This window comes from Hemiscyllium ocellatum, chromosome 4 (genome assembly GCF_020745735.1).
Source record: "Hemiscyllium ocellatum isolate sHemOce1 chromosome 4, sHemOce1.pat.X.cur, whole genome shotgun sequence".
In the NCBI taxonomy this organism is placed as follows: Eukaryota; Metazoa; Chordata; class Chondrichthyes; order Orectolobiformes; family Hemiscylliidae; genus Hemiscyllium; species Hemiscyllium ocellatum.
The window spans coordinates 30359874-30379129 of record NC_083404.1 but is presented as its reverse complement, the minus strand read 5'-3'; the positions used below and the strand labels follow the sequence as shown (position 1 = coordinate 30379129).

Below are 19256 nucleotides of genomic sequence, written 5' to 3'. Positions count from 1 at the left end.
TACAGAATATATTTCTTAACATACTTGATAAACAGGAAAATTCTTGGAAGATATGGACATCACATATCTTAATTCATCTCAGGGTACAGATATTCAGATAGAACAAAAGCCAGAGAATGACCCAGATTTAATGTTTCTAAAGTCACAGCTGTCAATCATACAATTAAATAAAGGATAATGGTGCAAATTAGTGAAAAGCAGCTACACATATGGATGCTCACATAACATCTGGTTTGCAAAGCATATCAATGGCTTGAACATGCAAATTTAAGTAACACCCAAAGTAAATCTGGCATAGTCCTATTCTAACCTAGAACTGTCAAAAACGCTTCTATTTTAACTAACGATTTCAGTTTTTTGAAGAAGTAACGAGGAGGATTGATGAGGGAACAGCGGCGGACGTGATCTACATGAACATCAGTAAGACATTCACCAAGGTTCCTCTTGGTGGACTGGTTAGTTAGATCACATGGAATAGAGGAAGAACTAGCCATTCAGGTACAGACTCAAAAGGTAGGAGACAGAGGGTCTGCTTTTCAGACTGGAAGACTGTGGCCAGTGGCTTGTTACAAGGATTGGTATTTTTCGTCATTTATATAAATGATTTGGATGTGAAAATAAGAGGTATAATTAGTCTGTTTGCAGATGACACCAAAATTGGAGATGCAGTGGATAGCAAAGGCGGCTACCTCAGAATGTCATGGGATCTTGATCACATGGACTAATAGGCTGAGGAATGGCAGATGGAGTTTAATTCAGCTAAATGTGCCAAATCTATTCATGCCAATGTTTTATGCTCATTTGAACCTCTTAAGATCTTTCCTCATTTGCATTTAAACCGTAACTTCCTGCTCAGTTCTCTTTCAAATGCTTGTACTTCTCCTTAAATGTAACCACAGTAGGGCACCAGAGAATATTTTCTCAGGGGGCTCCTCTTGAGATTTTCACTGGTGATTGGACAAGAGCTCCTTTTCATTTACTTTATGCTACTTAATGGGCAGGGGGGGGGGTTCCTCTCTAATCTGTTGCTCTTCAGAATGAATTTTTCCAGGCATTGTGGGGCGGTTGTGTGTACTTTTGAGCTGCGCTATTCACTTCACAGTTAATTTGTGTAGTACAGACAAGTTTGTCTCACTTTGGGTAATGAGGTTTCTTCTGGAGTTCGAGGATAACTAGTATAACAGCATATGGAATAACAGCAGGAGTAGGCCCTCAAGCCTGCATGCCATTCAACAAGATGACAGCTGATCTGACCTCTTTTGTGTCAGCTAATCAGAGCCTTCAACACTTTGACATTTCAAAAATCTACCTTCTCTTTAAATACTTTCAGTGAGATCTCTTCTCCACAACTCTGAGGTAATGAATTCCTGACATTAACTATTCTCCAGGAAAATAAATTCCTTTAGATCACTGTTTTAAACAAGTGTTCCCTTATTCTGCAACTATGTTCCCTAACTTAAGTATCCCCTGCTAGTGGAAACATCTTCTCAACATTTATCATGTCTTGCAGAATTGTTCATGCTTCAATAAGATCACACCTGACACTCCAAATTCTAGTGAATAAAGGCCTAAGCTATTTCACCATTGTTGATAAGTCAGCATCATCTTCCCAGAAACCAGCTAGTGGATGTCTTGAATTTAGGGGCCAAAACTGTACCCAGTGTTCCAGGTGTGGACTCACCAAAACCTGTACAAATGTAACAAAACTTTGCCTATTTCTAGAAGTTGCGTATGAGGCCACAGTCTGCAATGGAACATATTTGCTCTCCATCACAAAGACAGAGTTACTACATGCAGCTTAAGGGTAACCATTCCACACAAGTGTGGTTAGCTGTGGAGGCAGACCTGGGTACAGTTAGTACAGCCCATTCTATACCACACTCTGGTCATCTAGTTAATTCAGCGAAGCAACCCTCATGGAAAATTAGGGACATGCATTAAGTACCAGCTTTGCTAAGAATGCCCACCATATCAAAGGGAAGAGGAAATAAAAGCTGCAGTACTGTGGCTTTGCACAGTGCTTATGAAATGGATTGTCGAATTAGTTGTCAGTTATTTAATTTTCTCCCAGTCAGCAAGCCATGCTCAGTGATCTTGGACATTTTCTGCCAAGAGAGAACAATGTACAAGTTGAAATAGTGCATCATACATGTTCCGCATTATGCTTCCCTTGAGGTAATAACTTACAAAAGATTTACTAAATATAAAAGAGACAGAATACATGATATTTTTACATAATTACTCACCACAGTACATTTAGATTGACCAAGTTCCATCTAGTGGCAGAAGGTGACTGGTACAGGTAGCACCAAATCCAAGGACTACACAGACCGAACAATTCCTACTACTAAATTGATTAGAAGTTCAGATTGGCGGCCAGGAGAAGAAACATGCTGAAGAAACAACCCCAGGGTCTAAGCTTAGAATGAAGGATAAGAGGCAAAAATCGGATGAAAAGCCTCTGCGAGACGAGGCCAGGGAGCAATGCCTGTAGCAGGGGAAGAGGTACTGCATCTGAGGGTTGAGTGCTGCTGCAAAAGGTGATATTCACACTCAGAATAGGCCAGAGAAGGAAGTGCATGGCAAGCAATGCTGAAATGAAACTGGCAATTTTAAATGGATATGTTGACTATTTTATTAGCAGCATTAAAGGGAAAGAACGTCAACCAAGTCAATGTTAACCAGGAACCTATTGTAAGCCTCTGCCATAACTATCAGGAGCAGGAGGCAGAGGTCAGAAAAACATTTCAAAGGGCAGTACGTCAGAATCAAAAAGTTGGAGTTTTTCCAAAAGAGAAAATGTTCTCATTACTGTTAATAAAACATATGGAAAATGAACACAAAATACTTACTATAATCAACTATTACTAATAAATATTCACTGGACTGATATCTTTCATTGCTGGATTCAGTCCAGGGAGCTAAAAATCACACAGCACCAGCTTATAGTCCAACAAGTTTAACTGGAAGCACACTAGCTTTCGGAGCGCCGCTCTGCCACCAGATGAAGGAGAGGCGCTCCGAAAACTAGTGTGCTTCCAATTAAACCTGTTGAATTATAACTTGGTGTTGTGAGATTTTTAACTTTATACACCCAGTCCAACACCGGCATCTCCAAATCAGTCCAGAGAGGTTTAACGACCAAACAAGTAAGATGAAATCATTGAAATGAGGATATAATCCTGTTGGTTGATAAATGCTGAAACAACTTCAGTAAACTGGAGTAAGCAAGTGAGGATCATTGTCACAAAGCAAACAAGAAAGGTTTATGTTAAACCTTTATGTTGAACAATAAAAACGATCAGACACAAACACAAGATCACCTACGTAACCTGAACAACTGGAACCTTCATGGTTTGAGAAGGACTAAATCCTGCCCATCAGCCTCCCTTAAGTCACAGGCTAAATGGACTGTGCAAAACCTCAATGTGGTATATAGGAATTTCTATGTTTTCATGAAGTTCTAAAGGAAAGACTGCTAAGCAAACTCCAAATGGTGGGACTCAAGATAAAAGCCTAAAAACGGATAAGAAATTGGCTGACACAAAGTAAGCAGCTGATATTTGTTAGTAGAGTGAAACAATATCGGAGAAACCTGAGGGGCAAGTTTTTTTTTAAAATACAGAATGGTACGAGTCTGAAATGCACTGCCAGGGGTGGTGGTTGAGGCAGATATGATGGGGTGCTTAAGGGACTGTTAGATAAGCACATAAATATGCAAGGAATGGAGGGATATCGACCAAGGACAGGCAAAAGGAATCAGTTTAATTTGGTGTCATGTTCAGCACAACGCCCTAGGTTGAAGGGCTTGTTCCTGTGCTGTGCAATTCTATATTCTTCTTGTTTCTAATTTACATCAGAGATTTAAAAATTCAAAGACAAATTGGCCAGATTTGCAAACTAAAGCCCAGAGAAATCAATCAAGCTCAATGAGGCACCTGATGCCCCCTCCACCCCATCCGCAGCAAAATCAGCTACATCAGAAAGTGATACACTAAGAGCAGTATTTTAGGAGCAGGGGCTCAATTTGGACAGTGAAATGGGCGACTGCATTTAGATGAATAAGAAAGTAATACGCAATGGCAACACTAAACTATGGTTTGAAATACAGATGCCTTAAAGATAAAATGAGAAAGCACAGCAGATTTCTGTAACTTAATGAAGTGAGTCTACCTCCACCAGGTCCACATTGCATTTTTCTTCTTGCACTTCAAAAGTGTCATCTTGTTGGTTATGACAACCTGTCAAGAAGCACTTGGCTTCAAAATCAAAACACGTACACAAGGCTTCAAAATTGAACCAAAGAATCTCCAAATTCTAAGCAATTTCAATTTATATGCATTTCTCATTCTAAGAGCACATTAGCCAAGTTGTCTTTTTGATTGTGGTAGTACCTGTTATTAAGTAAAATGTTGGAACATTTGATGTCTCGATGCAAAAAGTTCTTCTTGTGGCAGTAGTCCAGACCTTCCATTAGTTGCCTCATGAAGGATTTGATATGGTTTTCAGTGAAATGCACTAATCCCGATTCCAAGAGTCCCATTAAGTCATGGTCCATATATTCAAACACTAAATAAAATGCACCTATGAGAGACAGATAAAAAAAATCATAAAGTAACAAAATCAGATAAACTACCTGCTAAAATGTCAACTTTTTAGGATATCAAGGGGCATAAAGTTCAGATACAGCCTAAACATATTCACACAAATGGAGACATAGGGCAGTAAACACAATGGATGATTAAAGATATAGAAAAAGTGATACAGAAAAAGATGTTTCAAAATTTATGCCCAAGCTGAAAACAATAAGTTCAAGCAACCGGAAAAGAGACAACAAGCGTCACAAGAACAGGTTACTGTATAACGTAAAACAGAATGCAAAGCCTCACAGTAAATTGGTCCAATGTATCAGTGCATTCATTCAGAACAATTGGAACTTACGAATGAATGCAGGCTAATGAAATAGGGTCAATATCTTACTGGATTTAAAAAAAAATGGATTTAAGGACAGAAAGCAAACAAACAGTCATGATAGCTGGTTCCCCCATAGATGATTCATTTAGGGTACTGGCTAAATATAGTAAGTTTCAAGAATGCATGTACTCATGATAGATGATTATTTTTCAGACTGGAGGGTAGTGGATGGAAACACTGAGGGTCGGGATTAGTCCTCTGCACTTTCTTTTGTTGTTTAAAAATGACTTTAAATGTAGAATAAGGTTTCAAATACTTGCCAAATATATCAAAACATAAGAATGGCAAACAGTGAAGATGAAAGGAATTGTTAACAAGTAGCTACAGGAAAAGTTAACAAAATGGGCAGACAAGGAGTGGGAAATCGAGAGGGAGATTTGATAGAGTTTACAAGATTATACCAGCTTTAAATAAGATAGGCAAGGAAAAACTCTTTGCCTTTCATAACAATAGGAGGAACGAGGGGCACAGATTTAGGATTTTGGGAAAGGATTGCTGGGAAAATACAAAGAAGTATTTTTATGCAACAAGTGTGTGCTCTAGAACACTCAGTTCACAAGAGTAGAGATATTGAAGCAACTTTTAATGATGTAAAAGGACATTAGACAGAATTCAGAGAAGATAATCGTCCAGGGCCATGTGGATCAAGTGAAGGAATGGGATTGGCTTGATCGTTCCATATGGAGCACAAACGTCCTCCTTATGTTGTGTACGGGTGAGTGATGGTGCTGGATTCAGTGTTAAGATGGTGTTTGAACCATCTGTACCAAACAGTTCTCCCAAATATTTCCAAATCCTAAATGCCAACCACCCCAGATACCTTTATCTTTTTTAAAATCCAATGCATCTTCCTTATCCGTTACAATCTCCTTCATGTTTATAATGCTCGAATGCTGCAACTGCCTTAGTATCTTAATCTCTCGGATAGCAGTTATAGGGAAGCCCTCCTTTTCATTATCCAAGCGAACTTTTTTTAAAGCAACCATGTCACCTAAAAACAAATGTATATTTAGAAAATAATCTACAACACTTCAGCACATTCGCAAAGAATCAAGTTATTTTCTGACAAATTGAGAATTGGTGAGCAAATATCCAACGTATGCAAAAACGCTAACTTTTAATGTAATATTGCCCCATACAACAATGTATTGCTCTTAAAGATTTATTTCATTTTTTGTTACACTTTGTTATTGCCCCCATTAAAGTATGCGAAAAGAAAATGCAATGTATCTAGAGTTATTGTCCTAGACTTAACCTGAAACCTGTAAGTTTTAATTCAATGATGTAGAGTTGTCATGCTGAATCTAGCATTTTGCTAATTTATGGGCTGGACCAAGATAGAATTACAATACAAGCTGCCCAATTGCTGTAAAAATCCAACTGGTCCATCAGTTTTCGAAAAGGCGCTCTGCTATGATCATCAAAACCTTCATGCATCAGGAAGGCTAATGGAATGTTGGGCCCACTTTGATGGGGTTTGGAATACATGAATAGGAAAGACTTACTGCAACTGTACAAGATATTGGTGAGATTACATCTGAAGACAGAGTACAGTACTTTTGTCCCCTTATTTAAGGGGAGACATTATTTCATTGGAGGCAGTTTAGAGAAGATTCACGAGAATGATAACAACCAAAAGAATCACGGATGCCGGAAATCTGAAGAAAACAGAAATTGCTGGAAAGATTCAGCTGCTCTGGCAGCATCTGTGGAGAGAAATCAGAGTTAAAGTTTCGGGTCCAGTGACCCTTCTTCACATCACTAGATCCGAAGTGCTAACTCTATTTTTCTCCACAGACATTGCTAGACCTACTAAGCTTTTCCAGCAATTTTTTTTTTGTTCAGTTGAATTATATCTGCATAAGTGGGATTGCCTTCAGAGTTGGTACCCTACTCAATGGAAGGTGATCTCATCGAAAAAAATCACAGATTCTTCAGGGGCTGAACAGGGTAAATGCTGGGATGCTGTTCACCTCATAGAAAAATCTAGGAGTAGATTGTATAATCTCAGAAAAAGGGGTACCAATTTAGATTGAAATGCAGAAGAATTTCTTCTGAGGGGTGAGTCTTTGGAATTCCTTGCCACAGAGAGCTGTGGGAGCAAAGTCCTTGTGTGTATTTAAGGTTAAGATAGATTCTTGATCAGTAGGGGAATCAAAGGTTATGAAGAGGAGACCAAAGTGGACATAAGGAATGTTAGATCAGCCATGATCATATTGAATGGCTGAGAGGGCTCAAGGGACCAAATGGTCTTGAGCTGTTTCAGTTTCTTATAGTTTTACAGTCTCTGCAGAATTGTGATATATCACTGACGTTCAATTACCTCTGTCCTACAGAGTAAATAGTAAATTATGTTACTACTAATAGTTTCAACATTTTAAAAACAAACATTTTTAAACCATCTATTAATTCTCTCAGTTTAGTGTACCCTACATGTCAAGATGCCAAAGATTAAAATTGCATACTGTTAATTGATTCACCCTACCAAGATCAAAGGAATTAGTTTTTGTCTTAACAGTAACATTCAAACTAGAGAGTCAAGTGCAGGAATGGAGTCCATTCCAGACAGAGCCCTGGTTATCAGAGGCTGAAACAATGTCTAAATACCGGGTTGTATGCACCCTTGCATGGAGTGAACGGAGACTTGATGATACAAGTTCCACCTGAGCCAGAGAAAGCAAAAAAACTGGCTCAGCCAGCAAACATATTTTGTTCCAGTTACAAAGCATATCAACATATTTTCTTCCAACAGAAATTACATGCATAAAATTGCAGTAATATTACCTCTTAAAGAAAATCAAAATCCCTCCTGTCAGCAAAAATTGACAAATTGAATCCTGTCTTTGGTCACAGATCTTAAAATCAGGGCCAAAGCACTGAGGCAGGTGAATGGGTGACACCAAGGAATCCAATTGTTTCTTGCAAATTAAACAAATTATTAAAAACTGCCAGTTTTGAATCCTTCTATCCATTTGTGTTTTGCCCTGGGACTGAAGCTAGCTCAAGCCTCAAAACAGGTAAAGAGGGATAAAAAAACCATCATGTTAAAAATGCTTAATTTAAGTTAACATACACATTGTCATAATAGAACTACTTGGTTGTGTTCAGTGCTAAAACCTATGTATAAAAAATAAATGCTTATCCAGAGAAGACAGTAAAGCAGACAATATGAAAAAATGACTATAGGGATGACTGTAGACTGAATAATGCTTCCATATATCGTACACTTAGCAAGGAGAGAAATAAATCAAAGGTGACCACATGCAATGTAAAATTCAAGGTATCCTACAATTATTTCCTTCCACATCCCTTCAACTGTCAGGTGTTATATTATTCCTATTCAGCAGACACAAAGCATCAAGAGGAGATGAGGAAATTGTTCAAATAAAATCACTGAGCTAGTAATCTAGAGGTCAGGGTATCGGAGGATAAGCTCAAATTCCACCATGCAGGAAATGGAACCTGAATTCAATTAAACAAAACAATTTAAAAATCTGATATTTAAGTGACCAGTAATGATCACACAGACATGATCAATTTCCATCTGATTTATTAACGTTCTTTAGGGAAGGAAATCTGTTGTCCTCATTTGATCTGAACTACATGTAATTTAGAGGAAGAAAGCGAGGACTGCAGATGCTGGAGATCAGAGTCGAGTGTGTGATGCTGGAAAAACACAGCAGGTCAGGCAGCATCCAAGGAGCAGGAGAATGGACGTTTCGGACATAAGCCCTTCATCCTGCTCCTCGGATGCCATCTGGCCTGCTGTGCTTTTCCAGCACCGCACTCTCGGCTCACTACATGCAAATGAGACACAGCAATGGGGTTGACTCTGAACTGCCCTCTGAAATGCTCCAGCAAGGCGCTTAGTTCAAGGGCAATTCACGATGCGTAACAAATATTGGCTTTGCAAGTGCATCCAACATTGCATGGTAATAAAATTCTGTAAAAATAAAAAAATATTTTTTAAAAGGTTATACAATAAGAAATACAAAGTCTAAAATATCAGATATTGGAGGATGTGAAATAGAGGCACTCTTGTCTGCCTCGCGCTGGAAAATACTTGCAACTTTAACTCATTCAGGTCTGAACAAAAATACAAAACACTTGTACAGTGAAAATGCAAACTAATGTAGTAAATGTAATATTCACACCCGCTGAATTCTTTCTTCATAGTTCTTTAAATTGTAAAACAGTGTAACTTAACACCGCAGCAAATTTCTAGGTTGGGAACAGGACCTGACTTTTACTGTGACATTTTGACGAAATTTGCCTGCTGCAAGATGGAATTGGTAAAGGTCTCAGAACAATGTTACAAGTTACTCTTCTGACCATGGAAGGGGTGACTCAAATATAAGAATGATCAAGGAAGGAGAGAACTGTAGGAATTTACTGAGAGAATAACAAAATTATCTTTACTTCAAATTAACACATTTATAAAAATTAATTTTGCGTTTCACTGAATGAAACACGCAAAGAATATAATTTTACCAGCATCTTTATCCTTAGCTTTGTAGACTTGTCCATAAGTTCCTTCACCAATTATTCCAATAATGTCGAACTTGTCGACACAGCGTTTACCCCAATCAATTTCTGCTATTACAGTCTCACCATGCCGAGGGCCACAGATTCTATAAATAAAACGTTTCAGTTACAAACTTCAAAAAGCATAAGCAAAAGAATCGGAGTGAACAATAATGATGCAATTCAGTTCAATACAATGAGCTAATTGACACAGAACAGCATTTAAATAACAACTAGTTATGTGACACCATTCAGCAGATCTCTGAAGGATCTTGTGCCTTCCAAGAAACTTAGCAACAAACTCAACACCCCCTGGATCACATCTCACACATTTGTCAATATTTGCTTCAGAGAGCATTTCCCTGTCCAAGGGAAGCTCTATCAAACTGTTGTCATTTGAAATAGTTGAAAGAAAGTTGCTCTTTTCATATTTGCTTTTCTTGGGTCTTCTCCGCAAATGGCTGAGAATGATAGGCAGCAATATAAAGATGATAACTCATGACAGGTGGAAGAAACAGATTTATCTGTGTGAAGGTACGTGGTTAAGCAGACTAGAGAGGACCACCAATTCTGGGACATAATGAGAAGGAATGCAGATAATGATATCTGGGGGTAGGTCTAAGGGTTTCTTCAGTTTTAGAAAAAGAGGCAGTCTTCAAGCTCAGTGATCCTGGCTTTATCCAGCATGGTTAAATCTCCCATACCCAACACACAGATCAAATGCATTTGCTTGTCTCAAGCTAAAAGGCCAGGAGAAACAGCTGATCTTCCAAACATTTGGTTTTTCACACAAGTTCTCACAACTTTGTGGACAACAGCACCATTTTTGTCAGAAGTACAGTAAAATAGTTTGATACAGCACTGCTCTCCGCCCTCAGTATTGCGGATTCTTCATCTAACTTGACTGGAAATGGCAACACATCAATCTAGTATATCCTTGAGAACAGTGACGGTGAGTGCTCATTTTCTTTCTTACCTATCAGTGGATCAGCTGTTCCAAACAGTAGCCATAATCAAAAAAGGAGAATTCCACTGACCAGTTGAGATGAGAAAGTCACTAACATTTAGGTATGTAATTGGAATACTCAGCTCTAAACAATACATTATCGAGCCAAAGGGATCAGTGAAGCACTCAGTACTTTTAACACGAAGGTCATTCTAATTACTGATTTTTGAAATGCTTTGAATGATTTCTATGATATGCACCAATATAATCTTTCATACCTTATTTAACCTTTGTAAATACCTGCTCATGTTAATGTTGAATTGACTGCCACACTAGATGAATGATTGCTCATTTCTTAGATGCAACCTCTAAGCTTAAAATGGCTTGAACGCTGAAATGCTAAATTATTTTTGTGGGCGGCACGGTGGCACAGTGGTTAGCACTGCTGCCTCACAGCGCCTGTAGACCCGGGTTCAATTCCCGACTCAGGCGACTGACTGTGTGGAGTTTGCACGTTCTCCCCGTGTCTGCGTGGGTTTCCTCCGGGTGATCCGGTTTCCTCCCACAGTCACAAAGATGTGCGGGTCAGGTGAATTGGCTGTGCTAAATTGCCCGTAGTGTTAGGTAAGGGGTAAATGTAGGGGTATGGGTGGGTTGCGCTTCGGCGGGTCGGTGTGGACTTGTTGGGCCGAAGGGCCTGTTTCCACACTGTAAGTCTAATCTAATCTAATCTAATCTAATTAGCTCAAAGATCTGTATTCTACTTATGTTAAAATTACAGCCAAAATGTGCAAGTAAAAATATAATTTCAAGAAATCCTAAACCTTTATACCAAAGAAAACATGGAAAACAAATTAATTTAAAAAGGAGAGACATGGCTCTGCAACAGTAGATGAATGTGCTCACTAAGAATTGATACTGAAGCAGACAACTGAAATATATTGGACAAATGAGGAACTTGTGAGCATATTGCACATCCAGAAGTGGAAAGACACCATGGAGCGCTCATGGAATTCTGAGCAATAAACAAATTCCCAGATAATTAAGGTAGATATGAGGAAACAGACAGAAGAAATGACTTAAAGCAAAACAACTTGGAAGTGAAGAAAGAAATCTCACCACGGAAGCTATTCACTCAATTTATTTGATAGAATTTGAATGACAGTAAATCAGAAAGGGCATTACGTCTGAAAATACAAACGTGCATCAGAACTTAGACGGTACTATATTATTTTCCTATTTTTGATTCTTGATTCTACTATCATGGTAATTTAACATCTAATTATGAAGGAATTCAGAAGAATCATCAGTAACTTCCTAAAAACAAAACTTTCACACTTCAGAAGGTGAAAAGCACCAAATAAGTCTGGGAAACATGAGTGCTGAGTAACAAATGCAGAAATGCCCAGATTCCAAGAATGAAATAAAACACTGGCATACATGGACACAAGTATGAAATCAATCAAGGATGCCAAGTAAGTTAATAGACTAATTACTTTTGAACAGTGGCTTGTTTCTTGGGAACATTCTCACTGGAGCAGAGGCAGACCTAGGGTAGAGAGCAAACCCTATACGGCCTGATGTAAATGTGTTATTGAGAACACAATTCAAAAACTTGCATTTTGTTTATGGACAAACTTTACACTTGCACACCTGATCAATTTATTTCGCTGTGGACATACCACAAGATCACAATGCTTGTGATCTTGTGGTATGTCCACAGTGCACTAATTTGGCTGGATTTGGTCTTTAGAAAGCTGCTACAAATTAGGTTGCATAAATTGTATTATTCAAAACTCCAAGTAGGTCATTCAGGATTCCATTATAAAGAGGAAGAAAAAGGGCATGATGAGATATGAAATATCATACAATACCTACAGGCTACATGCAGTCATCATTTACAACAGGTTTTGTTAATACAGAAGTTGGATGCTAACCAATGTGGCAGTGGCTAAATGACTGTAGAATTCACGTTGACAAACTTTTCCCCTTCTGTTTTATTTTCTTCTTTTCTCCTTTTGCAAGATGTTTTATTAGCAAGGTCAGCACCTCTAGCTCATTTATATTTGTAATCGATGTGATGATGAGTTACCTTCTTGAATTGCTGTGGTGAATCTGATGCACGTTCACCCACAGTGCTGTTAAGCAGGGCAATTCCAGAACTTTGACCCAATCGTTGTGAAAGATCAACAAGTACTCCAACACACTCCCACTGTTTTCTGGTGGATGGACAGGCATTTTTTCTTAATCATTTGTGGGATCTAGGCATTGCTGGCATGGTAACATTTATTGACCATCCCTAACTGTCCTTGAGGTGGTGGTGGTAAGCTACCTTCTTGATCTACCGCCGTCCACCTGCTGTGGGTTGGCCCATAATGCCATTAGGGAGGGTCAAGAAGTGAGTCACTCACCACAGTATTGTTAGTCTCTGCTTGCTCTTGTCAGGTGAGTTATTCACCACAGAATTCCCAGGTTCTGACCAATTCTTGCATTATGGACGAATCCAGTTAAGTGTCTGGTTAACGATAAACCTGATATGTTCACAACCATTGAATGCAATAGGGAAATGGTCAGATTCTCTCTTTGATGATTATAGGCTGGCACGAACACTGCATTCATCCAGGCCTTGCTGCAGTACCCAAGTAGTCCAATGCCTCAAACCTTGACAATCATGGTTGCTTGTTCAATTTGACATCAAAAGTTTATTTGACAATCCTTTGAACTGAAAATATTGTTTGAAAGGCATCACGATTTGTGTACCCTCAGTTGACTGCAGCCACAAGTGTTTGGACATTCAGGACAGGAATTTCCTTCAGGAAAAGCTTTCTGCTCCCTCTCCTTTTGTCTTTTTTGGGTCAGTCTCCAAATATATTCAGCTAGATGGATGAGAAAGCTACATGGTACAATTTACTGCAAGTTCCTCAAATACCAATGAGTTCCTTTTCAATAATATCTTCTGAGACCCCTTCAAATATTTACTTCCGAGAAATTCAATACCATCCTTGAGCTGTGGTCAAGAACAGGATCTCAACCAAATTACATTGCGTGCGCATGTAATATGCATATCAGCTGAACTTGATAATGCGTGATAATGGTTGTGGAGAAATTGTTGGCGAGGATTGTGGAATTCACTTGCCTTACAGAATGAAGCAAAAACATCTCAGGTGGAAACGCTCCAATGCTCACAGGTGCTTGCCAGGTGACTTGAGTCTCACTCCCGTTATCAAAAAATGATGGTTAAGAAGAGGCTGAAAGGCTCTGCCCTGTTTTGGAGTTTTCAGTCGTCAAGAATTCAGCAGCACAATTGTACACAGCTGTGCTGGCCCAAATGATTCTGTGAATCTCATTTTTGAGGGTGACTAAATGAGAAAGGTAGGTGCCAAGATATAGGAAGTAATATCCAAGTCTCTCCATCACTAACAATAACTGGTAGGTGCTTGAGGATTTCTGGACTTGCTAGTAGAGAGTTCAGCTCTTGCTGATATTGTGAATGGTCAGAATCTCACTTGCACGGGGGCCACAAATGCAGTTCATATATAAGTGGTGGATAGGTTGAAGGGTCGCCTTGGCTCTTAGCCTATTGAGATTGAAAAGCTTCAAGCTTACTCACAACTTACTGGAAAGGACTTCACAAACAGGCTGCAATATGTGAAGAAAGCTGGTGCAATCACACAGCCTTGCATGGCAATCCAGATGAAGGGACCGTCTTCTGGATTAGAGATGCTGAAAAAGCCAGCAGTTCAGACAGCATCGAGGTACTGCTCCTTGGATGCTGCCTGAACTGCTGTGCTTTTCCAGCACTTCTAATCCAGAATCTGGTTTCCAGGATCTGCAGTCATTGTTTTTACCTAGTTGAAGGGACTGTCTCCAAACCACTACAAAGGGTTGTTGCAACTATACAGCAATGTTTGAGGTCTATGCAAAATATATCCCTTTCCTTGGATTTCTTTAATTTCGAAGACGACGTTTGTAGTTCTCCTACATGGTCAAAAGACAGATTGGGTCTCTGGAAGCATGCCTTCACTGATCAGTAGGAGGCAGTGCAGAAGAAACAAGTCACTACAGGCAATGCAAAAGATCTACTAGTGGACGAGATGAAAGGAATGTCAGAAAAATTAAATCAGTTCTCCCAAACACAATTCGTAAGTTTAATTCCTGAGAATTGGAGAGAGAATACATGATATAAAAATAAAGAGACCATTATCCCTGGTGCATAGAAAAATATAGATCTCAAAAGCAGCACACAAAAGAAAACTATCTTATCTAAATTTCTAGGGCACTTTCAAAATGTTCATTTTCACACACATACAGATGCCATGCTACAAGTACTTGGAAACATCTACCATAATGTGGAAAAGGCTGATCTTTAGCATCTCACAAATATTTGTACTCACTTGGGTCGCTTTTTAATCTGTGACACAACAGGTGCTTTCTTTTCTTCAGGAGTTTTAGGAGATGGCAGATCAGACCCTGGAAGTTCAGGTGGCAATGGAAGGTCTGTTAGTAAGTGCCGGGTCTTCCGTTCAGGATCCTTCTTTATGTTCTTTGTTATAAAGCCATCCTTTGGACTGTAATTAGAAAACACAGACTCAAGAGAAGAGAATCAAATGTTACTATAATGTTTCCCCATTCAAATAAAACCTGGAAAAATCAAGGTCAACAAGTTCTTCAGAATGAGATAGGGTCATTCAAAAAGATCTTTCCCTTTGACTTCAGTGTATCACTTAAAGTGCCTGTTTAGCACTGTTGCAATCATAAATTCAAGTCTTGTCAGCCATTCATTAAACATGAATTTTGCTTTTTTTTTCCCCACAATTTACCCGAGCCAAAGAAACACAAATTGACAAACGTTAGCGATAGGGCAGATGAAATCACAATATGTACAAATGTGGTCTAGAGAAAGTGAATTGCTTAAGTAGCTCTATAACTGGCAATCCAGAAGTGCAACAGTTCAAAATAACCCACTTAGACTGGCTTGGACGGAGGGTAGATTAACTGACAAAATAGAGAAGGAATAAACAGATCATTTTTGAGTTTATATTCCTTTAGTAGAAATCAGTTATTCACAATCAAATCAGTTAATTTGATGAAGTTGAGTAGCCAGCATCCAAGTTTGCTGGTAAAACAAATTCAGGTTGGAACGCAAGCTGTTGTTCGGAAAAGTCCAAAATAGAGAGTCACAGCTGCAGCGTAAAGGATCTGCTGCTGTGAAAAATTTTCATTACAAAAGGACAATAAAGTTTATAATTCTCTATCACAAATAAAATGTACACTTGATTATCAAGGGTATTTAATACAGTCATACTGCATGGAAACAGATCCTTCGGGCCAAGGCATCCATGCGGACTAGACATCCTAAACTGATCTAGTCCCACTTTCCACCATTTGGCCCCATATCCCTTTAAACCTTTTCTATCCATGTACCCATCCAGATGCCTTTTAAATGTCCTTTATACCATTTTCTTCAATCTATCTCCCCCTTTGGTTCTTTATCCTGTTGCCCTCAATTCCATGTCCACTGAGCACACACCGTCCTGCCATTGGGAAATTTTCCTTCTTCATTGAATCAAACAAAACCATCGGCCCCAATCTTCCACACTCCTGGGAGAATGTTACCAGTTTCTCCTTGCAAGTGAAGAGGAAGAGTACCTCTGTACAAAGGGCAAATTCACTAAAACACGCCGCTTTCTCAAAATCTATTCCCCTCTCAGCTCGAAGGGACCATATTTCCCATAGGGCATGCCAAGCCGCGGGCAAATAGCAACTGTGACTGAATGGCTAATGCGGGCAAACGGCCATTTGATATACTAGTCTTGTGTCTCTTCTCAGAACTGCTTTCAACACATTCACTTGCTTCCTTAAATAAAGAAGCCAATACCATAAAATACTCAAGATGCCATTTCAAGACGATTTGGGTTATGTTTGTCACACGAGAGAGCAATCTTTCCACATGCAACTGACTGCCATATTTCCCAAGTTCCAACAGCATCATCACTTCAAAACAACGGACGTCTGCGACATGCTCCCAGGCATACTAGATAGATCGACAGAATTTTGGATAAGACAGTTATGGACATAGAAAAAATGCAGGAAGATGCAGCTGAGGTAGAAGGTCATCCATGTCAAACTGAAGGGATAGGTCAATACGCCTCAATTCACCAAGGCTCCAAGTTCTGAAATCCTCTCAATTTCCTCTGTTAAGATCCAATATAAGCCTAATATTTTTGAACAAAGGTTGCTCACCCTGCCAAAAATCTCCTTTGGTTGGACACTCATTTTCAGATTATATTCTACAGCATTGTGGACCTTTTAGGAAGTAGCAATGTAAAAGCATGTTTTTGTTTGTTTTCTTTTGGAGGGCTGTTAGTCTATCAAAATCCATGCATACAGCCTAGCCAACCCTGGATAATAATCAGGAAATTAGAAACTGTTAAGTTGGAGATGATTAAAAACACATTGCAGCCTGCTTGCAGAAAACCTATGCCACTTAGTGAGATGTCAACTTCAATTGAAATAGAAATTGCTGGTGCAACAATCCCGTTTCTTAATATGGCATGAGAAGACCAATGCATTCAGTAGTTAAATTTGAAAGCTAGTTAGTTTGTGTCAATTATTTTTGTATTCTGTTTGCAATTAATGGCGCTATGTATATCATAGCGCCCCCACGGATAATATTGTGAAGAGGGCTTGCTAAAAGCAGCAAATATACCATTGCATACAGAAGTACCTTTTAATCCATCCACTCAAATTTTGACATAACGATTTAAGCAAGAATTTTTAAAAAAATTTATTATAGTAATGGTCAAAAATTCTGAACAGCTAACTGGTCAGCAATCACGAGACAGCACAGCAAAATTAAAAATTCTCTTTGGTATCAAATGAGTCAGTGTTTCGCAATTTGTCCTGCACTGGTCTTCAGTACATCCATCAACTGGTAGTTCAAAAAAGCCCTATCCTGATGCCTTCACTTTGCTCTCCAATTGCCTGGACTTATTCAGCGTAATTAGAATTAGGTAAGGGAGGATGCCAAGCCCATCAAATAAACCCTAACTTAACGGATCAAATAAAAAGCCAAACCTGATCAAATAGCCCCTAACCTTAATCCCGGCACAGCAGTCAGTAAACTCCTAAAGGACTAGGGTGGCCAAATTTTCACAAGTCCAAGACTTTCTCTAAGCTAGGGGTGAATATATCAGGATAGGCAGGAATGTGGAGTAATTAGATCAACTGTGATGTTAATGAATGGTAGAGCAGGCAAATGGTCTACTCCTGTTCCTAACTCCTATGCTCATTTGGGATACACTGAGAAACCAGAGTAAGGTGGTGCATCCAGCTCAAAGTTTGCCAACTCTGGCTGAATACTTTCCAGGAGGAGGCATCATCATATGAACTTCTATATTCAATGGGCCATCCTAGCTTCTGATTGGGCAGACCACCACATAGGAAGATCCAGCTCTAGATGTAGCTGCTCAATGGACACAGTCTGTTCAGTGAATCAGAGGAAGAGTGATTCCTGTTTATGGGCCACATCAGCAGTCTCTTTATATAGTGCATTGAGCATTTGGGTTGGGAGATCATGTTACAGCTTTACAGGACATTGGTTAAGCCACTTTTGGAATACTGCATGCAATTCTGTTCTACCTACTAGAGGAAGAATGCCATGAAACTTGAACGGATGCAGAAAGGATTTACATAGATGTTGCCAGAGTTGGAAGGTTTGAGCTATACGGAGAGTCTGAATAGGCTGGGGCTATTTTCCCTGGAGCATCAGAGGCTGAGGGGGGACTTTACAGGAGGTTTATAAAATCACAAGGGGCATGAATAGGGTGGACAGACAAGGTCTTTTCCCAAAGGTGGGCAGTCCAAAAACTAGAGGGCATAGGTTTAAGGTGAGCGGGGAAAGGTTTAAAACGTTCATACAGAAGGTGGTAATTGAATAGGCTGCTAGATGAAGTGGTGAAGGCTGGTACAATTATAATGTTTAAAAGGCATCTGGACAGGTATATGAATATGAAGAGTTGGGAGGATATGGGCCAAATACTCGCAAATCCATTTAGGATATCTGGTCGTCATGGACAAGTTGGACCAAAGGGTCTGTTTTCATGCTGCATATCTCTATGACTCTTATTACTTATTGCTTTGACTAGATGCCCCCCAATGATCCCTGCCCTATTAGCAATTCCAGGGCTAAGCACAGTCAGACAGGAAAACTTAAAATGGAAGCAAATTGCCTTCCATATTCAATGTCGCTCCACTCTCAGCAGACAGTGTAAGTCTTTAATTAATCTTGAGATGCTAAACATCTTGCTAGTGACAACATAGGACACTTAGAGTGCTGTTGCATTCTTGCTTACCCATCATTTATCTTTTGTTTGAAAGAAATCTCATGGTAAAACTTAGAAAACAGAATGTTTGTTCTCAAAAAAAAGTAGCTTGTCTGTTTGCTTTGTTTCATGCTATCCTGAGCAAGAACTCCAGTAAAACACAATCAAGTTTTCATCAAAACAAGAAAATATGAATCCTGAATTCATTCAGGAAGATTCGTGTATTTCCTACTTTGCTTTTGGCTGGATCTATTTCCCCAAGATCAACAGTCTCAATTTTATGCTTCAAATAACTGTTCATTCATATTTACATGACACTAAATTTCACATTCATGGAGATGAAATCTGCATTTCAAGTCAGTCATATGACTAAACACGATTATCTCAAAATTTAGACGGAGCCATTTAATTTCTGGCTTTCATCCAGGTTTCTTGATTTGTTTAGATTTAAAACAAACCCACAAATGCAGAAATATAAAAGAGGAATT

General features: G+C 39.1%; 1 protein-coding gene across 1 annotated transcript in view; it reads right to left on the bottom strand.

Annotated features, from left to right (window-relative positions):
- The window catches only part of cdk13 (cyclin dependent kinase 13), a 72200-nt gene that overhangs the window by 39895 nt on the left and 13049 nt on the right, over positions 1-19256 (bottom strand). Inside the window, exons 3-6 of the mRNA XM_060822856.1 lie at positions 14839-15012; positions 9466-9605; positions 5795-5965; positions 4395-4584 (exon numbers count right to left, since the gene is read on the bottom strand). Of these exons, the coding sequence (XP_060678839.1) occupies positions 4395-4584; positions 5795-5965; positions 9466-9605; positions 14839-15012 (675 nt within the window). The remainder of the gene's footprint in view (positions 1-4394; positions 4585-5794; positions 5966-9465; positions 9606-14838; positions 15013-19256) is intronic.